Raw genomic sequence first — 24,700 nt, 5'->3', positions numbered from 1 at the left:
TTAGCAATGCTTTTTCAAAAGGAATTACAAGGTCTTGGAGTCAGCAAGCATATACTCTTAGGCAGAAAAGGAGAAAAACTCTATTTTGCAGTGTTAAGGGGTAAAAGATCTCAGACCAGAGCAGATATGGAGTTCAAAAGATGCCTAGAAACACAAACTGATGCTGGATTATAGTTCTTATCAAAGATGGGCAATGCTTCAGACACAAACACCAGCCTCACAGTTATGATACAGCACTTCAATGAATAACATCTCTGAAACAACATCTCTAGAGAACTCAAATGCAAACAGTAGTCCAGAGCTGTCTGCAGTTCTGTACTACCTCCTGTCTTTAATTTCTTGTCTGCTGAACCAGTTTGGCAAAGCCATTAGCTCTGCATGTGTGAAAGAAAGAGGTGAGGTCAAATTTATGGTTTATTACATATGAAGGAATAAATCATCCATTACTCCTTCACAAAGGTGATAAACGGCACTTAGAATAGTTCCAGCTGCAATAGGACTGTTTCTATTTGGATGTCACATCTAAAACACAAACCATACATACTATCACATGACATTAAAAACAATGTAATACATCAGCAGTTAAGACAAGTGGTAGATAAAGAGTTGTTGATCACAAATGTAGCAACAGTCTTAACAATACGCAGTTATTAAATTACAAAGCAGTCTGCTAACATTCATAGACTTGGTTAAACCTGACAGTCCAGGTTGAGAACACTTTTTGCATAAACCTTTAGAGACATAACATTTTCCATGTGACCAGATAAATACCTTAGAGCTATAAATAAATATCCAGAAAATAATAATCTCTTAAATCTTCCTCTTCCTATCAGGTGCTAATGAATTCCAGTAGCAAACAGGAGTCAGTCAGTTGCAAGTCAGCAACAGGGTGAAGCAGCTAGGCAGTATACAGCTGGTGAAACTGTGCTCAACTAGTATGAGTAGAAATACTTTCTGACCTGCATGCAATGCAGATGTGGGCTGCATACTGTCATTTGAGCTTTCCCGTGTTGTTCATATCAGGTTCTCAGGGAATCATTTGTTCCTCCACAAAACCAGGCTAAGCCTATCTGAGAAAACACTGCCTGGACAGAACGGGCAAGCGCTGTGCGTGTGAACCATGACAGCAAACTCAGCAGTGACATTTTCATACACAGAAGGCAACAAAAATAATCCTGAAAGACCTTGTTAATTGCAGGTGGGATTTCCACAAGCCCCTGGTAAGATCACATTAAATTCCTGTATGTGACTTTTAATCCCTTAAAACATGTAGTAGAAATTACAAATCTATACACACACCTATGTGTACTCATACATACGTGTATATATTGACAACCCAAACCCTAAGGCTGATCTACCTCCCACGCAGACTAAGCCAAGGGCTCTGAGCTGCTGCAGCTGCAAGCACAAGTTACAGACCCACACCTTTAGGAAAACATGCATGAAGTTGAACCCATGGTTTGGTCAAGTCCCCCTAGAACAGCAGAAAGTAAATGGCAGGAGCAGCGACCTCGGACATCTCTGTTTGTGTAATAGTGTTACAGTTCATGTGGGTGCCACCTGTCCCCTGCCCTACTGAGAACTGTTTAAATATTTATTTAGTTGACTGACCTAGTACTAAAATAAATACATAAATAAAATTATTGTAAAAATATTCATATGGCTCTACCAATCCATTCCAAATGCTGGCACATGTATAGACTAATCACATGAAGGCAGACAGCAAACTCATTGCATTCAGGGTGCCACTTGGATCCTGTATGTTACACGTTACAAAAACCAACCAACACCACCAAACAAAAACAACCCTCAGCCCCCAGGAAACTAAAACAACCAAAACAAACAAGCCAACCAAAAAAAAACCCAAACCAGGAGAGGACTATCATCAGAGTATGTCATCAGAACAGCCCCTACGTGTTCCTTCCAGACCAGAAAGCTGAAGGTATCCACACAGCCATTCAATCTACAGTCCTGATCTCTTCCTACCACAAATAGCACCCAGCCCTCTCAAATTCCCTGTGGGTCATTATCTCTCCTCAGAAGGAAGCATTTTGTTCCTTTCAAACGCTTTATAAATGTATGTGGACAGCACTGCCACTAGAAGAAAGCTGAACAAAAACTGCTGTCAGGCTGCAGCAGTTCCTGAAGCCCAAACTATGGACCATAGAAGGGGCTCATCAAAGCCTCAGCCTTAAGAGCTGTTTTATGTGTGTGAGAAAAGCTTGTGTTTCTCAGGGCTCTTGAGTCCTAGTCACACTTGAAAGCTGTGGTGATAGTTTATGCACATCCTGTAATGCAAATGCAGGACAAACATGAGGAGTCACTCAGGATATTACATCCTCCTTTTGAACAAACTCAAAATGCAACGTGGTACTGAGCAACCTGACACTGCTGCTGTTAGGAGTGGAGGTGCAGGGGTGTGGGCACTGGACTAGATCTGCAGTGATCCCTTCAAACTTGAACTATTCTGTGATTCCATGCAGAGGTGAGGAGCACAAGTAACGTTCCAAATGAACTGCCTAATGCTTGCACCAAAGTAAATAACTCCTGTGGTTTAGTCAGACTAAGGCACAGTGCTGAAGTGGTGACAATACCATAAACCAGAAGGGGTTAAGAGCCCTACCTCCTCCAACAAATCCAGAAACTTCTGAGTCCAGATGAGCCTTCAGTTGACCTTAGCTTGAGAGCAAATATTCAACCTGGAACAATTCTGCCTTCACAGGTAATTTTTTCCATCTACCCGCAGCAAGGTTTTCCAGCATTCTCTCTTAGAACAACACCCACCTTACACAGCTGTAGATTCAAAGATTAGCTTTTCTCTCATCCATGGTCAGACAACACCAAGAATGCAAGCTAAAGGCAGCTTCATCATTAGATGTGAAAGGAAAAAGTGGTGTGCTTAGGGTGGCCCTGGCTCCAACATGAGCCCAAGACTACTTTCTAAGTTGTAATGAGGAGATGGCATCCACATGCTGGAAAAGCAGAAGGGGAACAACATGGTTCTAAGGCTGGAGTGAACAACAGTAAACTGCCCGTCTCAGTAGCCTTCCAACAAATTTTGCCACCTGACACTGGTCTAAAGTAGGAGAGGTTGCATAGCTGTATAAAAACCTTGCCCTTAATAAGTGATGCACAAGAGTTTATATATCAGTATCACCAGCTGGCTTTTGTTTTGATTTTAATTAGCAGTCTGAATGGTGTGGATCTAGAGAGAAACCATGGCTAGAAGCTAGTTCAGAGGACACCAACTAGTTGTACTAAGAGGCATATAACTCATGGCTGTTCAGAGCCCCCAGAAACCACATCTTTGTACACTGGGTATTTGTCAGTTGTGCCAGCATTTTCACATTACTGTGTGATTGTCTTTTGGTACAATAAATGGGATAAAGACCTTCACAGAATTTGGTTCTTGTGGCTTGTGTCAAACAAAACTGGAACACTATTACCATGCTCTCTGCATTCGACCTGGGCTGCTCTTGCACAGTAAGTAGGTAGTAAACTACATATACATGACTGTAAAGCCTCAGCTACCATCTCTAGGTGTCATATAAATCAAACTAATGCTGCCTCATCCCTCCCAACTTGTTTTGTTAGGTCCAATATCATCTTTACACCCCTACAAGACACACTGATTAAGTACAGAAGCAACAACTCAAGAAGTGGCAGCCTTGTTAAGGCACTTACATTAGGAATAAAGACAGGACATTTGTTTTCAGGGTTCAGATCTTTCTTGTCCTATGACACTAAGTGTTAGGTCTGGTAGTCCCCACTGTGACCTGCTTAATAGCTGGCACCTCACACATTAAGTGGAGCTATAGCAAAAGACTCAGCTGGGAGAAAGCAGGGGGAGGCAGTTGCTCAGCTTCTCTCTCAACAATACCAACATCTTGTTGCTGATAGGTACCATGAAGCTCATCTGATCTCGTTTAGTCTACCTTAAGCAACCAAATTCAATCAGTCCTCCTTACAGTCCTTTTGCTGTTTGTTAGTATTTGCTAGATGTCATCAATGCTGTGATTACAGGCAGACCTTCAAAGGTTCTTACACACTTACTTTCTCCTGCTTTGCAGCCACTGCTATGCTTCTGGTTAAAGAAAGGATCTCTTGCTTTATGGCCCCTCTTTCTGCCTCAGTTATGACACAAATGTTACATCTATACATGTCCTGATTACCATCACAGCTGGTAGTCAGGCTTTCTGTTGTCATTCTTCTTCTTGTCTCTAGTGTTCCATCTCTAAAGCTTGTCCTGTCAGGATACCAAAGTATGTTTGTTCACATTTTTCAAAATAAGTTTTTTTAAATCTCCATATATTGCTTCACTTGAACTATGGTTTAGTCATGTTAAGTCATGCTAGAACATCTGCAATATATTTAAAATCTGATATCCTAACAGTGCAAGGCAGAGTTTCTAGTTAAATTTGTATTTTAACTAAAGCCCCAGTTTTGCCACCCAGTGGTAGAGTCTTTAGAAACAAACACACACAACCAAAATTAACACCCCAAGAAATCTGTTTACAGAAAGAGATGGTGTTTTTGCTCTCTAAAATCATCTAAGTGTGAGCAGCGCTTCCCAAAGTGGATTCAATACATCCACAAAAGTGTTTGCAGCTTCCAAAAGAATAAGTAAGCACCACATGATACTTTCAAGAGTTTTAAACCTTAGCTGCCCAGATAAATAGGACAAAAATCAATTAACACCATCTCTGGAAGTAACATTCTCAAGAAGAATTACAAAGAATTGCAAAGACTTTGAGCTGGCACTTCCTTTTAGAGGCTTATTAAGGTTCACCCCACACATCTATGGGTGCAAAAGTACTAAAATAATTGTAGCCACTAGTTTATCCTGATTCTGCTCCTAGATTAATTACTGTTGAAAATATTGCTTCTTCCCTCGATCAGCCATTCCAGTTGAGAGTAAGAAATGATCCTTTCAAATAAGGCCTTGCATATTTTCTTAGGTGGTGCAATGAAGCCATTATATACAATAAACTGGGCAAAAAGTACTTTGCAAAAACAGTTTTACATTCAGACAGACCGAGGCTAAAGGCACACATCTCCAGATGGTCATGCCTGGACAGAGTGAAATCATGACACATGAATGATAATACAAAATAAAAATCAAGGATACAGAAGGATTTCTACATACAGAACAAGAAATAATTGCTAATAAAGCTAAGATCTTCATATATAAAAAGCCTGGAAGCATCACACTTTCATGATAAATAAAACAAAAAACAAAACCCTTTCAAAACACTGTTAAAAATTTGATTTTTGGCATAGAGAAAAGGGTTAAAAAAATAAAAATCAAGCTGTAAACATGAAACCCTGTCCTTTAATGTAACAAAAGATCCAAGATTACTCTTTCATCACAGAAAACTAGCTTCTTAGCAGTGGAATTTCAGCCTGGATCCAGTTAGAAAAGTATGATTAGCTGGAACAATGACTGACACTGTTGGTGCAAGTGCAGCCAAGAGCTAATGCTGATGCCTGCCCAGGAATCTTTGTGCAGTCAGAAAGAAAATCAGGGGTTGGCTCTCCAGCCTGTCATGTGAGAATCTGTAGGTGCACTGTAATAACAGTTTTCCAGTAAACAGAGAAAAACAGCTTTTGGTTTTGTAGTTGGTTTGGGGTTTTTTTGTTTGCCTTTTTTGTTGCTTTTTTTTTTTTTCAACTTTCAATTCTTAAGGAACATTTTGAAAGTTAGTGTTTTCTATAAAAAGTCTCTCTGCTCAAGGATTCTTAACACCAAAATGGTTTTCAAGTGTCCCTAAAAAAAAATGTGCATGGATAGGTCAGAGCACAGAAAGCAGCATCTTCACATCTTACCTGATTTTTATAGAACAGCCTTGATTCTTCAGTGAACGTACCACAGCTGCGTCATTTCAAGGACAGACTGCACTGTTTGGAAAGACCGTGCTTGCAAGCCTTTTGTTTTGCTTTGTTATGTTTTGTTCTGCTTGTTTTAAAGACTGAAAAACCAAAAGGAGTAGTTTATATTCAAAAATTCCTCTTCCCACATGACATATACTTGTTGTAAAACAACTCATGATGGTAAGAACAGCAATCAGCTGAGTGTCATTCAGGTACTTCAAATTATAAGAAGCTCAGAACAATACTTTTTATTTACTTCAGTTTCATCCTAAACCTCTCTTTGATTACCTACTGTTAGAATGCCACAAAAAATAATGGTTCATTAAGTGAGAAAAGAAAACATAACCTATCTCAAAGATACAAGCATCACCAAATCAGGCTGAGCTAGCCAGAACAACATGGGTTCTATAAAGATTAATCACCAATACTTCCAGCCACATTTTACCACTAGAAGCAGTGTTTGTGACATTCCCATAGAGCTCACAGAGTTGTAAGAAAATGTGAAGTAAAGAAGAAAGGTTTTAAGACTGTCTTCACTTCAAGTCAATGAAGTCTTCATCATATAAAGAAATGGGCTGAAATGGACAGCTGGATGGTGAGCTCTCCTCCCTGTTTGCCAAAGTATCGGGATCTGAACTAGTGGAAAGATGACGTCCTTCAGAAAAGCTTTCAAAGGAGCTTGAGATTATCCTGCAAAGAGAAAGACAAATGTTACTAAGAAAGTACACAGGTGAAGGCAAGTAGGATCAATGGCTACTTCTAGGTTCAGCCAAGTTGTGCTAAAGAGAGAGACAGACCATTAAAACTGAGTTTCTCTCTGGTTTGCTCTACTGAAAATCTTCAGAGGGCAACATTAATGAAGCCCCCTACCCAGATCGTTTCCAAACAGTGAAACAGTGCTTCCAAGCAGTAGTTTGACATTGCAGTAGTATTTGTTTGTGTTGGTAGCCTCAGTCATCTGTATCTTGGCTGAACTCTGCCACCACTCCACACAAACATAGGTTATGAAAACAGAGAAAACGAGACTTGGCAGTCGGGGCAGGCAAGCAGAGCCAAGCAGACACTGCTGGAGCTTCTCTGCAAAATTTATTCTGGAAAAGGCAACACAAGAGCATACAAATGGAACAGCAAGTGAGCCTGCAGAGTGCAGATCTAGTAGTCCAAATCCTAATCACAGAATTGGAATGTTAGGGGTTGGAAGGGACCTCTAGAGATCATCCAGTCCAACCCCCCTGCCAAAGCAGGGTCACCTAGGGCAGGTCACACAGGAAAAAATGCAGGGAGGTTTTGAAAGTCTTCAGAGAAGGAGACACCACACCCTCTCAGGGCAGCCTATTCCAGTGCTCCATCACCCTCACCATCAAGAAGATGACAGGTTCAGCTGCAGCAGGACCTCACAAAATCCCATTTAGTCTTTCTTTGCTCATTAACATGTCTTTAGCAAGAATTATAATCATTCCTGTGCTTATGAGTATTCAGATACTCTAACAAACATGTTAGCATGAAATTCACATTGGTATACAAAGGTCTCAGGCAGCCCCACCCCAAGTGAGCTAGGCATGAATAACCAACTCTGAAAACATTTACACTCTAACAGTTCCTTTTCTAACACCAGTATATTTACCTGTCACTACTGGTTGATCTTACTGCTCCCTGCTTGGGGTCTGACTGTCTTCGAGGAGCCTTTTTCTGCTTCTGTGCACTTTCTGTCTTGGGTATAGGCTCATCCAACAGGCCTCAAAAAAGGAAAAAAAGACCTAAATACTCTCAACAGAAAACAAAGCATTCATGAAAACATTAAAGCATCTTTCACTGCTTGCCATTATTAACTAAATTGTTTCTACCTGGCTGAGAAGATGGTCACTTTGTATGTGACCAGACCCTGGCTAGGCTCTCTGCAAATGTTTTCTCTCAGCTCCATTTGTTTGTTTTTACTCCTTATTTATGAATGCTGGTCACATGTTACAAATTTGATGGTCCAAAGCTCAGAAATTCTATACTTGGCTATTGATATGTACACTGAAGAACAAGGAGAGTTTACCCAGCAATTCTTTACGTGTTCTGCTTGCAATTTCTTTAATTTCCATTCGAGATAAGGACAGTGAGTGAGTAACTGGAAGAGGGGCAATGCCAGTGGGTGTTGGAGTAGTGATGACCTTGGGAGCCAAAGGTGACTTCAGAGGTCGCTCAATGCTTCGCCCAACCAGATTACTGAGAGGAATTTTGTACAGGTTTTTGCATGGAATTTCACCTGGAAGGCAGAAGGAAAAAAGCATGTTACATTTTAACAATGGTATTGCTTCTTAAAACCTCAAAAGGAAAAGATACACAGAAAAGTTCAGAGAGGTTGTGGAGTCTCCTTCTCTGGAGACATTCAAAACCTGCCTGGACCCATTCCTGTGTGACCTCCTCTAGGTGATCCTGCTCTGGTAGTGGGGTTTAGATTGGATGATCTCTAGAGGTCCCTTCCAACCCCTGACATTCTGTGATTCTGTGAAAAGTTATACTCATTGTGATGAGTGCTTTTTCACTCAAATAACAAAGATTGTTCTTGCCCCAGAGATCGTTCTGTATAAAAAGGCTAAGATGAACAAGAAATACAACCACAGTGTGCAGACTTGCAATCTGATTTTGAGAGTATCGTGGTTTAGCCCCAGCTGGTAACTAAAAACCACACAACCACTTGCCACACAAACCCAAAACGGAGAGGAAAAGGCTGACTCTTGGTGATGTGATGAATCAGAAGACTGACTCTTGGTGATGTGATGAATCAGCAGTGGAACAGGGAAGTAAATTTACATGCCCTGAGGCTGGTATTCTGACTATTATACCATGACTCTCCTCTCTGTGCAATACTCCCCATGTGTTTTAATATGTTGCAAGTAAATTCAAGACTGGATTTGGATTATATAAAATAGAACACGCTTTCTTAATTCCTAGAAAAAAAACCCTCAACAATTTACCACCAAATAGCACTGCCTTTTAAAAACTGAAATTCTGATTCTTTTCTCCTTTCCCCTTCTGCCAGTAGCACAGCAGCAGATTTAAATGAGAAAGATATAAATACATCTTGGATTATCTAGTTCATGTTCCCTTGTTTCTCTGTTATTGTTCCCCTATGGACTGCTTGTTCACAGACCACATTATGCTAAATTGACTGTGCAAACTCTTTTGAGGCTAGAATTTCTACTTACTTTTGGTTTGCAAAAGAGCTTTAACCAACCAGTGGTAGTTTATAGACATATTTTATACCTCTTTTTGCATTACTCTCGGCCATATTGCCAAAGACTCATCAAGCTACTGAAGCTTAATTCCTCCAGAACAGAGCTGTCATGCGTTTAGAAGAGATATTAAGGGGCAGAAGCTCAGCCAAGTGCTTCACATCTATGGATAAGCAGAATATCTCTATCTTACTTGAAATCTTCTGCCTGATCAATTTTATCTCACTAAAGATCACCTGCACTGAGATGTGATAGTTGTTGGAATGATCAGAGATTGTCACTCAGGCTGCCTGGAAAGCACCTTACCTTCTAGAGCAGAAAGAGGAGATTCTGGCATTTCATGAGCTGCCGGTGTTTGAGGAGGACTCCTTGAACTCATTTCCTTAGAGCTGCTGTCAGATGATCCACTTACAGCAGCAGCGGCTTTAAAATAAATATCTGACTGAAATGACAAATTGCTCATTATTAGTACACCCAGACCTGCTTCACCATCTTCCAAGTAAGAGCTCAAATGTTTGCCCACTCTGCTCTGTTGCCACTATTGCTGCTCAGTCAACCAGAACTGGTCACAGAAAGGTTATCCCACTGTTAGGCAGAGGGAACATCTGTGATGTTGAGGATAGCATTTCCCTCGTGAACAGTCAAATATCTCAGATCTGCAGTACTTTGAGCAATAAAGAACAGTGAGAGCAATTCTGATTCTCTTTGCACTTGATATAAATTATGAGCACGTAGATGAACACCTATCATGGATCAAGCAGCATGTGTTTCAGTTTTGGTTTGGTTGGTTTTCAGCTGTGGCAACTTTTTACATGAATTAGATCCCAACATACCACAGAAACATTCAAACCTGATATTCATGTGTCTTACCCTTGATGCTACAAGTTGAAGCTCAGGCACAACTGCTGTGTGGACCAGGTTTCCATTCACCACTAACCGGATCTCAATGGAATCCGTAGTGAAGGCAAGGATGTAAGGGAAAGCACAGACTGCAATGAAACAAAAATTATTTGGCAAGGAAAAATGGTTAATGTAAGTGTTTCCTGGTTATGTTCTTGAGTATCTGACCTATTGGTACCGAAAGAACACAGCCATCTAGTGAAAAAGAGAGGTTTTCTTACCAACAGCATAAGGAACTTGATTCCAGCTGAACTGGAAGTCATAAGCTGATGGCTGGATCAGTGGAGAGCCTCCATTGAAAGGATAAACCTTTCTGTATTGGCAAACATCTGTAACAAAAGAGGAAAGAAGCACCCATGCCCTTACACTGCTGTGGCAAACACCAGCTTCATGGGCAGGTTTGCACAAGTGAGGCCATTATGTACATAATCCAACATCTATGCAGGAGTCTCTTCATAGCTAAACACTTAAGAGAAACGTGCTTCTTCTGCAAACAGCATTTGAGAGATGAAAATACCTACATTTTAATAAGTTCTCATATTTCACAAAGTAAGTGCTACCTCAGTTTCAAGAGTTATCAGTTCCTTATCTTGTCTATGGACAGAGGGGTAGACAAGATAAATCCTGAAAGCAGTGTCTGCAAAACTGTACCCCTCTGTCTTTCAAGCATCAAGGCTAGCAGAGTTTATGTTCAAGACTGTTAAATACACAGGATGTTACAGACACCAAGGTTTTATTAATCATATAACCTGTGAACCTATTTCTTAGCTGATGTAAATCCAATGATTCTGAAATGAAGCTTTTCTAAGAGTCAGACATGAGTTCTGGCTTACACGGCTCCCTACTGGCAATGCAGTTAAATTCTAGAGAATGTGTATTTAAAAACATTCCAAGAAACACTGACATTTACTTCAAAATACAGATCCAGACTCCAATGAAAAAAGAATTCTAAATGCAAACTAAGGTATTACCATATTCAGTCTTCCCTAAATACTTACAGTTATAACACAACAGAAGACCAGCTTCACCATCTTCATAGACATCAATAGCTGCAACAAAGTTAACCTGCAATGATAATGGGAAAGGGCAATGAACAGTCAGAGGATACTGAGGTTGTTATAACCAGGTTTTGACTAATAAGCAATACAGTCAGTTAGGGAAGTGCACAACTACAGATTTACAAGTTTAAAAAAAAAGGGAGGGGGGCAAAAAACCTCCATCAAACTATTGACTAAGAAGGGAGAAAAATGAATTTATGCTGACAGCAATATTTCAGAGCCTAAAAAACAGGCTCTTTCCTAACGTGTCATACTTTATACCTCTCCTGGGAGTGATTATTAGCACATACCCCAAAGGAAACAACTATTTCATCATGTCCTAAAACAGTGTTTATAAAAGTGAAGAGTGAGAGACATGAGGATCTCTGTAAGTTACACTCCCATGAGGTCAGCACAGGCTGTACGGAGAAATGATTCTATGATTCTAAGAAACTATGGTCAGTGTGGGTCTGGAAGAAAATAGTTTGCATGATGAAAACTTACCTTGTTTGCTTCAACATGATGCAGTCGGTAGGACTCCCCAGTACTCTCATTAACCAAATCAAACTGGTGCCGATACGCTACACAGATCATGTTGTCACTGTCTCCAGTAGGTCCATCCACCAGTGTCATCACCACTGGAGGGTCAGAAAGGCATATTTCCTAGAATGTAAGTAACAGAATTTTCTCTTTTTCAGGCTCCTACTGTGGCTGCATGCAGGTGATCCATGAATTCAAAGGGACATGCTCTAAGCACAGAAAAATAGAATCATAGAATGGTCTAGGGTTGGAAGGGACCTCTAGTCCACCCCCCTCTGCAGTCAGCAGAGACATCCTCAACTACATCAGGCTGCCCAGATCCTTGTCGAGGCTCACTTCAAATATCTCCAGAAATGGGACCCCAACCACCTCCCTGGGCAACCTGTTCCAGTGTTCCACCACCCTCATAGTAAAGAACCTGTTCCTAACATCCAATCTAAATCTGCTCTTTTCTAGTTTGAAGCCATTGTCCCTTGCCCTATCCCCACAGGCCTTTGTAAACAGTCTGTCTCCACCCTTCCTGTAGGCCCCCTTCAGGTACTGGAAGGCCACTATGAGGTCTCCCCCAGAGCCTCCTCTTCTCCAGGCTGAACAACCCCAGATCCCTCAGCCTGTCCTAGTAGGAGAGGTGCTCCAGCCCCCTGATCATTTTCATGGCCCTCCTCTGGATAAAGAACAAGCAGAATCTTTGGCATATATATGATGGAACTCCAGCACATGGCTTCTCACTTCTTTCCCTGGCAGTTCAAGACAAAAATGCATGCTCTTTGTCTTCCCCTCAACCCCCCCAGCTGTGTGCTGCCCAGTTTAAGGTAGTGAGTGATGAGACTGCTCCTACCCGGATGTACTGGAACTCCTCCACTGGAGATTCAGAGGAGGACAGCAGAGAGCTGCTGGCTGAACTGGTGCATGGGTTGTACTTCTTTGTGACGAGAAGCAGCTTGTTCCGAATGGCCACAACAATCCTCAGTTCACTGCCATGGTGAGTATTAATGGCATACAAATGACAGCCTGAAGAAATAATGCTTTAGATGGTAAGTGTCTGGGGTATATGATGAGTACAACAAAGTTTTGGTCCATGACTTAGCAATATAGAATCACAAGTCTCCCAAGAGGATAACATCAACTTCTAGGAAAAGACAAAAGGCTGTGACTCCTCTGAAAGCTACTTTTGCCCTTACTCCTTTTGCAACTAAAGGCTAACTACATGCATTTTTGCTATTCTGCAGGTTCCAGCTTTCCAAAGCACCATGCTTCTGAAGACCAGAAAATGTCTGTATCTATCAAAAGAAACTGCCAACACCCAAATTAATTTAAGCACTATTTGCCAGAGATTTGCCAGTGTTCCTCCACTTAAAAATACTTTTATTTCACTCTAACATCCCTGCATAATTCTTTTCATACCCTTCAACCCTGTTTTCCTCTGGAGCTCTTCAGCAGCAGCAATTGGTAGTTTTACAAAGTTCTAAAATGTCTTTAAAATGTCTTGCTGGACTATACCAGGCTTAGTTTCACACATAAGCTTAACAAAGTTTGAATTGACTGCCCAGAGCAAAAAAAATAAAGACAAACACAACTGTCTCAAGGGAGCAAATAAGCCCCTGGCACTGACAGGCATCATACCAGAGTGGATGTTTCTAATACAGGATAATAAAATCACCTTTTGTTCTCTCCAGTTTATTTTCTCTGCAGTCGTATTTGCTTCTTATAATTTGCTTTGTTTCTATATCTTTTTGGACAACACTGAGCCTGAAGACAAGGACACGAGAGTCTTTCCCTAAAGGAGGAAAAGAGACAGGTAAACAAGTTAAAACAAGATGGCAGGAGTTTGAAAGTAGCACTTCCAAAGACCAAACAAACACAGCAAAGATAAACAAAAGCATACTGCTTCTCTGGGGATGAGCCACAATGTCACACAAGAGTGCTTCTCAACTCTCTAGGTGTTACAGCTCTAGTAACCAACCCCTCCAGTTCAGTAGCTGAGTTTCTCATCAGGTGGTGCTGCAGCAAAGACCATGAGCCTCCCACCCCAGCCTTTCAGAAAACAGCAGCAGTTCTCTACGTGCTCCCTTACTCTAAATGAAGCATTTCATGTACTTGCCACTGACAGACACCATTGCCTCATGAACCATGAGCCACATTCTATGAGAATCAAAGAACAGAGACCCCTCCTACCTCTGTCTGTTCGAGCAATCAAAAGATTCAGAGTCTCCAACACATGCATCTGCTTTATTTGGAGAGTTTTATCAAATACTTGCACTGATGGTTGACCATCTGAAAAACAAACCCAAACCACACATATTTATTCAAAATCCTGCTAAAATTTATTAGTCACTGGGTTTGACCTATTTTCTCCTTGTAATAAAAGCCTCTTCTTTTCTTTTTTTTTTTCTTTCTTTTGAAAAAGAAAAAAAAATTGCACAAAGATGCTCCCCATACCACAGCATCACAGCTAACACTTCTTCATAGGAGAGTTTTATCATTGCCATGGATCAGATTATGCAACTGAAGCCTACAAGGGACCTTCCTTTGGAAAGTTTAAGAGTTACAACCGAGAGCTAACTTCATTCCCTCGGTCCTGCTGGCCTTATGTGGCACACAGGAGACAAAGGGTCAAACTAACAACATCATTGCTATGGAAGAAGCAGGATTTCACTGTCAGCATGAGCCTTTGGCTTCATACTTAGTAACAAGGGCTAAGAAATTCAGACAAAACCATTTAAACCATGAGCCTTTTCAGATGGTGATGAAAACAACATCTGAAATGACAAATCATTCAGAAATCTGCACTAATATTGGCTCCCCTTTATGGCTCAATTCTGGTGCAGAGAGAATTTTTGCAACTGAGTTAAATGAATGTAAAAAAAATTCACTTGGACTGGTGACTGTCCCTGTAGATGAAGCTCTACCAACACCTGAACAGAGCTTATGAACATCAGATATATAACAATTGACACAGAAACACTGGATCATTTACTAACCATCTATTAACAAGATGCCAACATCTGTAGAAACCAGCAAGGACTGGCCCCAGGAATCTGCACAGACAACCTCATGAGGAAAATTACTGCAGAAAGATTGAGATTCCCAAGGCTATGAAGTAACATAAGGAATACATATTAAGTACACCAAGAAATACAGATCATACAGACACAGAATGTGATGGACAATGGCAAGTAATAACATGTAAATGCTTTTGGCAGGATACATTTCCAAACAACACCTTTTAAAATATCAAACTTTAGTTAATTGTTTTTTTGGGTTTTTTTTTGGCAAAAGGCACACTCTCCCTATGAATTGAGTTTGGAGATTAGGAAGTGTGAGACACATTTGTGAAGCAAAGGAATTAGAACATATACAGCTGGTACTCAGTGGAAATACTCAGTATGTATTTTATTTAGAAAATCCTATAGACTTACAACCTATGTACCACCATGCATATGAAATTTGCTTACATTTTATGGCTCAGTTTGTGATGTTCAGTCACTTATACATGGCACACTTAAATCTGCCTTTGTCAAATCATCCTTTCATCATGTGTTCTCTGCACTAACTTCCCAGAGTCTGTCCCTCCTCCCCCAATTTAAGTATTAGCTGAAGTCTCTGAAATTCTAGAAGCATTTCTGAAGCTTCTGTATATAAAATACATGCAGAAGAGGGTGGTTTGCATCTTTCACTCCCTAATGCCCTTAAACAAAATCTGGTACTACAGAAGATGAAAACACAAGTAAATTTTGGTTTAAATCTGATACATAAATTAAAAGATTACTGCATATGAAAAATAGCATTCTCATCCAATATTCTCAGATATAAAAACATCCACTTTAACCTGAGAACTGCTTCTGCCTCCAGCTTCACCCTTTATTAATTTGATACTGGCTGCAGAATCACTTTGACACCCCACATTTCCTCTTTGCTGCTACAGCATTTAATTACAAAAGTAAACAAACAGTATGCAGAACTGATAATGCCATGCCATGCCACACTCAACAGTACTTCATTTTTTCATAACTCTCCTCAGACAGATGGGGTCACTCACCTCCTTTTTACAAAAGCTCGTGGTTGCCAAGTTAGCTGTGGCATCCCCTTTCACAGTGGTTTTCAATTTCAATGCCTAATACAAACAGATGTTTTATTTAAAATGAGTTGCTGTCAGCAATACCCAAGCTAAAGACTATAAAAAAAGGACAATTTAGGACTACAAAGTGGCTCCAGTTTGGAATCCCTATCACTTTTTAAATAATTAGGAAAGAAATGGAATTCTGTGCATGCTGAACAAAGTTTCATGAATCACTATAGGGCTGCTAGAGATATCTCAGCCAAAATATATGTTGGCTGGGGTTTGGGTTTTTTTGCTTTGTTTTTCAAATGGAAACTCAAAATCACAAAAACAGTGTCAAACTCAGTAACAGAGAAATGCCTCCACCTCAAATCATACAAGCTAGTCAGCTACACCATTCATTCCACAAGCTATCTGGAGAGGATCCTTCTGTCAGTTACACAAGCTGGCCTTTCCCTTGCAAAAATTAGTAACACATAACTAAGACAAACAACATATATACATTGCCAGGGGTGCCAAGGACACACAGCCACAGTACCACAAATTCTTCAATCAGAAGTGAGCTGATTCTGTAATGGTAAAGAACTCCAGAGAGATGCTGTATAAACACAGTCTCAGTGAGACACAGAGGAAGTCTGTTTAAGGTATCCCATATACCTTCATTGCTAACCTTTACAGCACCATTACTATACAGTGATGACAAGTGTCACAGCATTAAAGCAAAGTTTAGAAATTACCTAAACCAATTTTACTGCCCTAAGGTCTTCCTGCCACCATGCATGGTCTGTGAATTGGCAGTCATCAGCTGCATGCACCATTTGCACGTTTGCATTAAGCACGGCTGTCAGCTTAGAGATGCACAAAACACTTCACTACATTAACATTTTTATTTCATCCCATCAGTCAGTAGAGATCACCTTGACAGTAAATAAATGATTTAAGTGTACTGCTGAGCCAGTCATCACTGAGTTTTGTTTACTATCTGAAAACTCAACTGACTACAGCTAAGAAAGAGACAGATCCATAGAGTTTGGCAAGAATGATAAGAGCTGCTCAGAACACATATCAGAAAGTGTTCACACCTAGAGTCTGTAACTTAGAAGTTCTTTTAGGGAAAGGAAAGACTTAAATGTGAAAAAAACATTCAGGAAAAAAAAACCACAAACAAACAGGTATCTATGAATTATTAACCCACAAATGAGGATTCCCTTTGATGAAGCCCATGCTGGGATGGAAGAAATGGGTCTTGATGAGATTTGTTACACAAGTATGTTACCAGTTTTTAATTTGGGAGAAGTGGAGGGGATCAAGATTATAGGTTTCTATACTTTCAACAACCATGTTTTTCTTTAACTTCTGTAGTTAGTGGACGTGGGGAGTAAGTCATTGGGGAGTAAGTCATTGGTTACTCCTGTCTGAAGATCACAAACATTCACTTTGGTTTTTTTTAAGCACCTGCCTAGAGTGACTATGTTGACTACCTATTTCAAGGCACTTGGGGAAAGGATGGGTGAAGCAGAGAAGAGTAGAATTTGCAGCTCTGCCATTGCAAGGTTTAACAGTCCTGAGATTCTTTTGCACCAGCTCTCATCCACTAGGCTCCATTCTCTGCTTTTAACTGAATCTGTAACATCTCAGACTCTTCCACTCTTTATCTTACTAACTCAGATAAAAAATGTGAGGGAAGGGAGGAGGCTTGGGTTTGGGTGGTGGTGTGGATTTTTTCTTTGTTTAATTTTTTTTTTCTGTTTTGGTTTCCTGCTCTGTTAAGTTTAATTTTTTTTCTGTTTTGATTTCCTGCTAAGTTAAATCAGCTCAGAAAAAAAAATAAGCAGCAGAACCACGTCACCAGCCCAGGATGTCACCAGTCCAGGATCAAGAAGAGACAAGCAGGAAGGGACAGGGGAACTGATGAGAATAGACACTTTTTTTTTTAAATTTTGCTGCTGCAATGAACTGTCAGATCCAACCAGACTATTTAAATCATCAGGAAGTTTTACTCCTCACTGAATCAAAATGTCAGCAAGCCCACAGAAGACTGGAGTCAGAATTTGGTATATTCAAAGATGTGTGGCAAACTCTCCTTTAGCAGAAAGACTGTGAAAACTTTTTCCTGGCTAAAGCAAGGTAAATAATTTCTAATTCAATCTTTACAAAACACAGAGGAATTCAGTGGAAGATTAGGTTTCTCCAAAGCACACCAAGAGACAGAGCACTCTTCTGCTTGGAGGCAGAAAGCATCTGCTGCACAAAGTAAGGAATGATCTTTCAGGTTTGATCCTAATGTGATTTTTCCAACCTGCCTTTAGCTTATGTATTTTCTGAAGATGTGTCATCGTGTTGTGTACCTGAGGTGTCAGCGAAGAATATTTCTATTCATATTTTACCTTAACACAGCTCAAACTAATGCAATACTACAAAACTACTTCTGACCACAGACAACTGTGGTCATCCTGACATAATTCTGCAAGACAACCAGATTCTAACAACAGAGGTGACACAGCCTTTGTACAGAGAGGGGCACACTCCTGAATGGATCCTACCTGACCAAGCCGCACAAACTCTGCCTGCCGAGCTTCCTCTTTTTTCCGTGTTGACTTTGGGGACTCTGGTAACACGTCACTGAAGGACCTTCTATTGAGCATGTTCTACAACAGAAAACATTTTAAACTGAACCAGAAGTTCTCATAGTCTTCTAATCTGATTTAAGTTAGTGTGATATAATTTGAATTTTCTGGCTTTTTTCGGATACTCTCCTCTAGCGATGAACCTAACCATATAGCTTCTCAGAGAAGAGGAACTCCGACTCTTCCAATCCTCAAGTGCTGTGCTTTATGACTTGTCAAGGGCTTATCACTGTTCTAAAAAATTATAAAAGGACCACAAATGTGAATATATGGACAAAACCCCCAATGTTTAAGCAGATCTATTTAGCTATGAGAAATAAACGGGGGAAAAAACCCAGCACCTTGCTAATTTCGGAAGGACTGAATTTCTTTCTACTTAGTTAAGTCTCCTTCATCCAAAATGAAGTTATTTCATTGTTAACCAAGGGTAAAAATTATTCAAATTTACAGATAATGGAAAAGCACAGTTTTTATGGTGATGAGGCTAATGCCTGCATTTGTGGAGCCTAAATTTCCTGTTCCTGTGCTGCAGGTAAGCTTACACGATGTAGGACATAGTCATGCTTCTCCTCACACTTGGTTTAAACAAATCCATGGTGGCCTGACAGGACTGGCAGTCAGCTTTCACAGAGCTGTGGAACAAGTTATATGACAATTGGTATTTATCCCAGTGTCTGCAATTCGGAGCTCATTAGGATTAGTCTTTTAAAGGAAGAGAACACTGAAGGAGAAAAGGAAAGCACATGTGAGGGATGACTTCTCACTTACATTTACCCTGTGGAGATCAGGCATCAGGTCTTGGTACAAAGAGCGGATCAGCATGTCCAGGGTGCGCTGACGTTTCTGAGCAAAAGTTGGGGTTTCCAAGGTGGCTTTTTCCCCATTTATTACTAAAATATTGTGGAAAAGAAGACACATTACCTACATGAGCTCTGACAGCTTCCACTGCCTCTTTTTTCTCCTTAGTAATTTAGAGCTGTCTCCTCCTTGCATGGTTTTTAGTGAATAATGAACCCTTAAGCTTAAAAGAAAAAAAAAAAAAAGGGTAATAGGAGACTTCTACAAGGCATCCCAATAACCTCCTAAGTAATGAAAAATTAAACTGCTAATCAATTTAAGTACTAAACAAATTTAAATATGCAAAATGAGTTATTAGTCAAGTTGCTGTCAGGTAAGCACCTAATTGTAATCATCACAATCAGTTCTCAGAGATCTCTTTCTCAATGATTTAGAAGAGCAAATAAGGGTCAAAGAAGATTGGAACTGAATCATTACAGAATTAACAAGCTCTTAACAGTGCTGAAGGGCACCTATGCAGCATGCATTCTGAAAAGCTTGTGTTTTCAGAGCTGTTAACCTAACACCTTCTGTTACTAAATATTGAACAGTATTAGAAATTCTTCCAGATCTCCAGGTCTTTTAAGGAAATGCAAAGCTAACTGTGGCTGCACATTGTGCAAATGCAAAAGTCAGGTTGTATCTAGTACCCTGAGCAGCATAAATGCATGGAAATTCAGGGTTTTACTAATCTGACTGGAAGTCTCATAGAACTGACATCCCACCTATGCTGCAGAGCTGGGAAAAAAATATTCTGTACAAAACAGCAGCATACACAAGAAAATGTGATGATGTTTTAAGCCTCATGAATTTCAATTCATAAAAGCACTTACTACAAAAGTGTTTCCAGCCAAAGAGAAACTGACTTACATTTGACTAAGACAAAATCCCTGAATTCCTGGTGATTTGTAAACACAGGTGGAGATGGAAGGGGAGGCCCAAACAGAGGAACACTTTCTTCTGAAAATATTTTCAGCCTATTAAAAGAACAAATCTTTATATTGAAAGTCACAGTCAAACCCTACCATTTTTATAGACACTAGAACAATGCTTTTAGTGGCACTAGCAAAATGGAGTCCTTTTCCAAAAAGCTGTACAGGAACAGGTCTTCACCTACAAACTATTCTCCTTACAGATTTCCACCTTACCTATGTATTCACCACACACATGCAATATTTGAGTCCTTCTGGATAACAAGGGCTTACTACAGCTGACTCTATCTCAGGAATAGCAAATTCATCTTCACTGAGAAAGAAGTAGTCAGAATGACTTCCATGACAGCTGGACCTGCTGAGTTCTTTTGATCCATGAGAAAGCTGGCACATCAAGAATAAATAGCAAGTACAAAACCCACGCATACAACATACTCAGCAAGCCACAGCTTCTTCAAGTGTTCTTTAAGCTTCCTTCTACTAGCACTTTGTAAAGGAGCAATAACAGTGGCAAGTCTGTGTCCTATACTCAGAACTGCAGCACAGGCTGATAGTTAAGCTCTTTTTCTCTTTATTTCAAGCCCAAGATGAATCTCTCTCATGGACTGGGACAATGACATCCTACTGCCACTCTGCTTTTTCAAGACTGACAGTTATTTCTGGCATCTCACCACTAATCTCAAGACAATAGTTTGTCTTGATTAATTATTTGGTTAAAATCCCTTTGTTCATTAATGCCTAGGTGTGAGGCTGCAGAAATGCTTGGTTTTCAGATTCTGGTAAGACCTAACAGACTGAGACTTGGATAGCACATGTCTCCAAGTGTGAGGGTCCTAAGGCTGAAAAACAGGGGAAGAATACATTATTTCCAAGCAAAATTCTACTAGGTTTTATGTACATGACCTCCAACAGTACAAGCACTCTATTAAGATCCCTGAAAATGAAATAGTTGCTTAGCTACAACCAAATCCAGGCCTGCAAGGATCCATGGCTGTCATTTCATCACATCTAATTAACTTCTATTACACATGTAGCTCACAATGTCATTGATCTTATCAGGTCAGAATGTTCCCGGCATACCTTCCATCATTTTGCTATATTTAATCTAAAAAGTAGTTTTATTTTGCCCCCTTAGCTTATGCCTGCTCCAGAATGTCATTTTCTGACAGTAAGGAACATAAAACTTACTCATAGCCAGTTTACAACCACCTACATGCAGGTCCATATTGCTTCTCAGTTTCCTAAGCTCATTTGGCTTCCTGGCATACAGACAGATGGACAATATAAAATGTTTTCCTGTTATCTCTAAACCATCAGAAATCAGTGTGAAGTTATTTGTTACAATCAGCACCTACCTGTAACTATCATTCTGCTTATTATATCTCACTAAGGCAAAAATATCTGTCACACAGTTAAGGAAGTTAATCCAGTACTAACAAAGCTCACATGTATTTGAATACACTTTTGGTTTTCCCCTTCCTCAGCATATAGGAGATTTAATAAAGGTCAAATATATTAAGCAATATAAAATACATAAAATATTCTTGCCTATACACATTTTGTCAAAGGCTTGTCCAAAAAAAAAAAAATAAATCAAAAAGATTTGGATATAATAATCATAACAAATCCTCCTAACAGCAATGAGGGAAGAATTACTCCATTTTCACTAAAATTGACACTGATGAAGAAGTGCATTGACTTGGTAAACTTCTCTTGTTAACAATAATTAAGTTCATCTGATATCTGAGGTTTTTTTTTTCCTAAATAGTGGAATTCTTTTTGTTCTAGGCACTTCTTTCATTTAGACTGAAAGAGGTTAATACTAAAAGCTTAAATCTAAACACTAAGATTAGCCATGGATGAATCTGGCAAGAAAGTCCCAACAACAATTAGCCTGAGAACCAGGTTTAGAGGTCATTAGCTTTGTGATTAGTTTTTCAAAGACTTGGCAACAGAGAGTGGACAGAAACAGTGAGTTTTCTTCCTTCCATCCATTTTCCTTCGTTCCATTCCATCTAGCCTAAGAGATGCCAGACTGAGGTCGATGGATCACCACTGTGACCCCATAATAATCCTAAGCAACTGGTAGCTGGTTTTTGGAATCATATTGTCTTAAAAATGTTTTCAATCAGAAAGTTTGGAAAACACAGGCTGGGTAAAATAGGAAGAATGTGGTTTACAGTCTGAAAGATTTGAAAAACACTGATCTAAACCACATGAATACCTAATATAAACAGCACCTAACCACCAAAAGGCTATATCCAGTAGTTAATGCCAAGTTAATTCACAAAGAATCATAGAATTGTTAGGGTTGGAAGGGACCTCAAGGATCATCTAGTTGCAACCCCCCTGCCATGGGCAGGGACACCTCACACTAGAGCAGGTTGCTCAGAGCCACATCCAGCCTGGCTTTCAACAAAGGGAGGAGGACACATCACTAACAGAACTATTGTTACGAATTTATGTTTTATGAAAATGGATGAAATTTAATTTGCTAAACAATCCAAATGCCTTCAATAAATATACAATTAATTAAAAAAAATCACATTCTTGCCTTCGAACTTTCTTTTCTAAGTGCTTCAACATAAAAATAGTTTTATGAAGCAGACTTAGAGACACCTCATCAAGCAGGTGAAGGTAAAAAGCGCAAGAATGCAAGCGTCTCCCTGACATAGCTTTCACTCCTATAAGCAGCATGCAGGAAGGATTTAGGGTAGAATTAGAAGTACTATTGAACCTTTTTTTGTTTAAAAAAATAATTAATGAATTAATTAAATCAAATCTCACTAGAAAATGTAGGGGAAAAAAGATACGTGTAAAATGAGAGCGAATCATGGATGGCTTGAATGCTGGAGAAGAGTCTTCGCCCTCCTGAAACACAATAGTGACGATGTCGTTCCCAATGTGTCGCTTCCTTTCTACCTGGAGAAAAAAAAAAAAAAAAAAGAAAAGGAGAAAAGAAAAGGGAAAAAAAAAAGAAAGAAAGAAAGAAAAAGACAGGCACAATGACTTAAAAGACAAATAAATTATTAGACTTAAAGAAATTCACACAAATTGCTAGAGTATGAGTTGTGTGTTACGTATGTGAGCGTTCTGCCAACTCACACCCAACTCTGATTTCCAGCCTTTCTAAACTCTTTCAGGTAATGGTAACTGCAGCAGCATAACTTCACAAGTCATCTGAAGAACAGAACACTCAGTCAATCAATTTTGACCTTCTTCACAAGTGGAGTTTTTTTGCACCTTAATAAAGATGGTATGATGCATTATCTTTTAACAAACATCATCAGATTTTCAGTGTTAGGTTTAATATTGAGGAAAAAAAATATTGCCAAAGTCTTAAGAAGTACATTTCTCAAGTATTAACAGGCAAGAAATTCTGTATTTTATTTTAAAGTTTTGGGGGGTGTGATGGAAGGAAAGAAAGAGGGAGAAAGGGGGAGAAAGGGGGAGAAAGGGGGAGAAAGGGGGAGAAAGGGGGAGAAAGGGGGAGAAAGGGGGAGAAAGGGGGAGAAAGGGGGAGAAAGGGGGAGAAAGGGGGAGAAAGGAAAAGGAAAAAGGAGAGAACTATGTACCTGCTGCTTGTTCTCTCTAGAATATGGTAACATGGTTGAAACATGGAACATAATTTCATGACCTTGAAAAACTGTATAGATGGAACTGGTTCCTGTTGTATCATCTGCAAGGGAAGACAACATTCTCAGCAGGAATATGTTCTTTAACTTTTCTAAAGATCAAAAGAGATTTCAGATCCTTCTACCAAACCTGCCTTAATCATCCTTTTTTCTGATCCATTTTAGAAAATGCCCATATTGCATGTCTGACGTGGGTCCCAACCCAAGTTTACAACCTAATCTGCATATTCACAGACTTAAAACCTATGATGTCTTTTCACCTAACCTGAAATCACACATGGCTCTTCAAGCCATGAGGCTCTAACTATAATGAAACAAGCAACACATTGGATTATTCTTCACCCCATTCCAATATAAAATGAAACTGCTTACCTTGAAACACAATTACTTTTCTTCCAACTGCATTCCATATTAACCTGAGCTAACCTGACTTTTTCTGGGTGAAGCAGGGCATTCAGCACACACATGAGGAAATCTCTTTGGGGGATTGTATTATTTCCAAAATATATACCATATGCACATGCAACAAGCAAAAAAACATTTATACTGCTGCCCATCCACTCTTTTGCTCCAGATGAGTTCTTACTTCTAGTGTCCAGTCCTCCTCTGTAGCCTGTCCAGCCTTTCAAAGGAATTGTGTCACCCAAGAGATGCAAAAATCTTTGAAAGCTTTCACTTCCAGTTTCTACATGTGGAAGGGAAAAGGGTTAGAACAGAAAAGCACATGTAACAATAGAACATCTATAAGAAAATGTTAAAAAAACCCCAAAACACAACAGGAGCAGATCCTGTTCCTAACGCACAAAGATCAAAGTTCCAGCTGACTTAGTTTCTCCTCACATGATCTGAGCCTTTTATCCTTACAGAAACATCCCGGCCATGTGCCATTAAACAGTCACCTCTAACTCCAGCTAAAGAGTGACCTCTTTAGCTAACTCCAAGGCACTGTTCAGGTGCATAAAAGAGCATGTGAAAATGCAAGAGTGAAAGAACTTTTGCAGGTAGTGTGAGTTGCTTCCCTTTTCTCAATCTTATGTTGT

General features: G+C 39.7%; 1 protein-coding gene across 1 annotated transcript in view; it reads right to left on the bottom strand.

Moving 5' to 3' along the window:
- Positions 1-6,404: 6,404 nt before the first annotated feature.
- Positions 6,405-24,700, bottom strand: part of GARNL3 (GTPase activating Rap/RanGAP domain like 3) — a 36,844-nt gene continuing 18,548 nt past the window's right edge. The window contains exons 10-29 of the mRNA XM_054393482.1: positions 24,247-24,345; positions 23,601-23,704; positions 22,839-22,947; positions 21,381-21,426; positions 19,964-20,070; positions 19,031-19,146; positions 18,173-18,277; positions 15,609-15,683; positions 14,551-14,662; positions 13,745-13,843; positions 13,230-13,346; positions 12,408-12,580; positions 11,534-11,692; positions 10,991-11,057; positions 10,214-10,321; positions 9,963-10,081; positions 9,399-9,534; positions 7,913-8,122; positions 7,496-7,607; positions 6,405-6,585 (exon numbers count right to left, since the gene is read on the bottom strand). Of these exons, the coding sequence (XP_054249457.1) occupies positions 6,405-6,585; positions 7,496-7,607; positions 7,913-8,122; positions 9,399-9,534; positions 9,963-10,081; positions 10,214-10,321; positions 10,991-11,057; positions 11,534-11,692; positions 12,408-12,580; positions 13,230-13,346; positions 13,745-13,843; positions 14,551-14,662; positions 15,609-15,683; positions 18,173-18,277; positions 19,031-19,146; positions 19,964-20,070; positions 21,381-21,426; positions 22,839-22,947; positions 23,601-23,704; positions 24,247-24,345 (2,354 nt within the window). The remainder of the gene's footprint in view (positions 6,586-7,495; positions 7,608-7,912; positions 8,123-9,398; positions 9,535-9,962; positions 10,082-10,213; positions 10,322-10,990; positions 11,058-11,533; positions 11,693-12,407; positions 12,581-13,229; positions 13,347-13,744; positions 13,844-14,550; positions 14,663-15,608; positions 15,684-18,172; positions 18,278-19,030; positions 19,147-19,963; positions 20,071-21,380; positions 21,427-22,838; positions 22,948-23,600; positions 23,705-24,246; positions 24,346-24,700) is intronic.

Source organism: Indicator indicator, chromosome 28 (genome assembly GCF_027791375.1).
Source record: "Indicator indicator isolate 239-I01 chromosome 28, UM_Iind_1.1, whole genome shotgun sequence".
In the NCBI taxonomy this organism is placed as follows: Eukaryota; Metazoa; Chordata; class Aves; order Piciformes; family Indicatoridae; genus Indicator; species Indicator indicator.
This window is presented reverse-complemented; position numbering and strand designations above follow the sequence as displayed.